General features: G+C 40.9%; 1 protein-coding gene across 1 annotated transcript; it reads left to right on the forward strand.

Moving 5' to 3' along the window:
- The first annotated feature begins 475 nt into the window (after positions 1–475).
- On the forward strand, positions 476–2710 carry LOC149821814 (putative leucine-rich repeat receptor-like protein kinase At5g63930). The gene is made up of 3 exons (XM_089981445.1): positions 476–699; positions 933–1488; positions 2331–2710. The coding sequence occupies exons 1-3, from the start codon at positions 544–546 to the stop codon at positions 2708–2710; spliced, it is 1092 nt and encodes a 363-aa protein (XP_089837571.1). The 5' UTR covers positions 476–543.
- Positions 2711–3405: the final 695 nt, after the last annotated feature.

Raw genomic sequence — 3405 nt, forward strand, 5'->3', positions numbered from 1 at the left:
AGCTGGTAAACTTGACTACCATTGAACTGTATCAGAACAAGTTCAGTGGCTCCATTCCGCCGGAGATTGGGAATTGTAAAGCTTTGCAAAGGTTACATCTTTCACACAATTACTTTACATCCACTTTGCCTACACAGATCAGGAATCTAACTCAGTTGGTGAGCTTCAATATTTCCTCAAATAAGCTCACAGGTTCCATTCCTCGAGAGTTAGTTAACTGCAAGATGCTTCAACGGCTTGATCTTAGCAATAATTTATTTACTGGCAGCCTTCCAAATGAATTTGGGACTCTTGTCCAGCTTGAATTGCTTAGGCTTTCAGGTAACAAGATTTCAGGTGTGATACCCACTTTGTTGGGGAATCTCTCACATTTGATCGAGCTGCAGATGGGTGGTAATGAGTTCTCTGGTAGCATTCCATCAGAATTGGGTGGATTGTCAAGCTTGCAGATTGCCATGAACCTAAGCTGGAATAAGCTTTCTGGTGAAATACCTCCTGAGCTAGGGAATCTTGTGTTGCTAATAAACCTTTTCCTTGATAATAATGACCTTTCTGGAGAGATCCCACTCACATTTGCTAATCTTTCAAGTTTACTGGACTTCAATGTATCATACAATAACCTCACTGGGCCTATTCCTGCTGTTCCATTGTTCCAGAACATGGCTATCGGTAGCTTTATTGGAAATAAAGGCCTTTGTGGTGGTCCTCTTGGGGGTTGTAACTCTCCATCAGAAGCTGCTGTCCCACCAACCTGGGTGGGAGTTAGATCTTCATTGGGAAAAATGGTGGCAATAATTGCTGTAATTGTGGGGGCTATCTCACTGGTGCTCATTGCGGTTGTTATCTATTTCATCAGGCACACTGTAGAGGTGATCTCACCTCTTCGGGATAAACAGTGTTACACAGATTCAGATATTTATCTGCCCCCAAAGGAGGATTTCACCTTTCAAGATTTGGTTGATGCCACCAATGACTTCGACAGCAGCTTCACAATAGGAAGGGGTGCCAGTGGAACAGTATACAGAGCTGTCATGCCCTCTGGGCAGATAATTGCTGTAAAAAGACTAGCATCTTATAGGGAAGGGAATAACGCTGACCGCAGCTTCATTGCTGAAATTTCAACTTTGGGGAAGATTAGACATAGGAACATTGTGAAGCTCTATGGCTTCTGTTATTATCAGGGCTCCAACCTTCTGCTCTACGAATATATGTCTACGGGGAGCTTAGGTGAATTGCTTCATGAGACATCCTTGGTTCTGGATTGGAAGACTCGCTATAAGATTGCTCTTGGTGCTGCTGAGGGACTCTCATACTTGCATCATGATTGCAAGCCACGAATTATTCACCGAGACATAAAGTCTAACAACATCCTTCTTGACGATAAATTTGAAGCTCATGTAGGGGACTTTGGATTAGCAAAAGTGATTGATATGCCATATTCAAAGTCTGTGTCTGCGGTTGCAGGATCTTATGGGTACATTGCTCCAGGTAAATTCCTTCTCAATGCCTATGACTTGGGTCTTCAGCAATTCTTTCAGTGTTTAAATTCTTTGCAATAGCAGCTGGCTTACCTTTTTTGTTATTCTTGTCTGTTTCTTGTTGCTTCTATTTTCCACCAAACTTGCAAACATCAAAGCTTCCTTCTGAACTGATCCCGCATTAAGCCTATCCTTTCCAGACAAATTAGTACTTGTTATTTCAAGAAAATGTAGAACTTGTGTCTAATTGTGTTCCTGTTACTTTCCTTCCTGGTACTAGTTCACAGGATGTATATGCAAACACTACAGATATGATCCACATACATTGCTTAGTAGAAAAACTAAGTTTTGGATCATGTGAATATGATGTGCATATGGGTGTTTTAGGATCTTCAAAGATCAATGGTCCACAATGTACTAAAATTTCATGACTTTAAAAAATTTCAGTTCTACGCTGAAAAATCATGATGCAAGGTATGATTCCATGAAATAAACTAAATGAATACATCTATAAGTTCTGATTGAGAAGATGCAGCGTACACCCATGATGTCTACCAGGTGGGTGTAGGTGCCTCTCTCTCTCTCTCTCTCTCTCTCTCTCTCTCTCTCTCTCTCTCTCTCTCTCTCTCTCTCTCTCTCTCTCACACACACACACACACACACACACACACACACTTCATAGCTGTTGCAGAGTTCTTGTATTCATTGTGATCACAGTGATGCCATAAGAGCTTGTGTGTGCAATTGTGCTGCTGTTATTTTCCTTGTATTTGCTCACACGATGTGTATGTGTGCTTTCTTTGATAGTTGTGGACACATTTTGACATTTTCCCTCTTGTATTTGGTTAACAGAATATGCATACACCATGAAAGTTACAGAAAAATGTGACATCTACAGTTACGGAGTGGTCCTATTGGAATTGCTGACTGGTCGGACTCCTGTACAACCACTCGACCAGGGAGGGGATCTGGTGACATGGGTGAAAATTTGGGTTCAAAAAGTTTCTCTGTCTTCTGGAGTACTTGACAATAGGTTAAACCTTGATGACCAAGGTACTCTTGAACACATGACAATTGTGCTAAAGATTGCATTAATGTGTACAAGCATGTCACCCTCTGATCGGCCTTCGATGCGAGAAGTTGTGTCGATGCTAATTGAGTCTGGAGAGAAAGATGAATACTCTGCTTCTTCGGGGGAATCTGAAGCACACTTGGAGGATGTTAGCTCATAAAGGTATTATTATGTAGTCTCATCTGTATTTTTTTTTCATTTTTGTTCGCTCTGCAAAATTTAGAGAAAGAAAGAAATTGAAGATCAGTGTTATCCTTTATTCCAAATGAATTATGTATACTAGCACTTTCATCGTTATTTTCTAATAAAGTTTCTTTTGCAGATCACATGGTCTGTGATAGCCTTAAAACATTGCTGCCTGTGTGTGTAGAACACTTCATTAAAGAAAACGAAGCTTTGAGCATCATACGAAACATATGTGCTCAGAAATCAAGCACCCACATTTTCAATGGTGATTGTCTTACGACTAAATATTGCCACCCAGCAAAGCGTTTTGATACTTGAAAAACAAAGTTTAATCTCACAAGGAGGCAAGGGGTAAGCCCACAGAGTTTTACGCTGCCAGGACAGCGACCCTAAGTATGGCAGGCAGAGCCAGCATGGCTAGGTCTTTAATCCTGGGGGTTGTTTCTCCATATAAATATCAAAAAATCTCACAAGCTGCTTGCCAAAAAATTCCTCGAAGGGCTTCCCCAAGCATTAGACTTTTGCTGACTGAGGTGTCAATGTTGGGCATCGATTACTGTGAGGGATTAATTGAAACCTTGTAAAGAAGGATTTCATGACAATTTTCAGGTGCTGCTTCAAATCAATCCGACACGATACATGTGATCAACATGTTTTGTTTAGCAAGGA

This window comes from Nuphar pumila, chromosome 11, assembly GCF_984573655.1.
Source record: "Nuphar pumila chromosome 11, dmNupPumi1.hap1.1, whole genome shotgun sequence".
NCBI classification, from domain to species: domain Eukaryota; kingdom Viridiplantae; phylum Streptophyta; class Magnoliopsida; order Nymphaeales; family Nymphaeaceae; genus Nuphar; species Nuphar pumila.

Bases quoted from the DNA above. Each gene is read 5' to 3' on its own strand.
- LOC149821814 (XM_089981445.1), top strand. From the start codon at position 544: ATGACCTTTCTGGAGAGATCCCACTCACATTTGCTAATCTTTCAAGTT. The intron at 700-932 runs GTGGTCCTCTTG...CTGCCCCCAAAG, and splicing joins TGGAAATAAAGGCCTTTGTG to GAGGATTTCACCTTTCAAGA. The intron at 1,489-2,330 runs GTAAATTCCTTC...TTTGGTTAACAG, and splicing joins TTATGGGTACATTGCTCCAG to AATATGCATACACCATGAAA.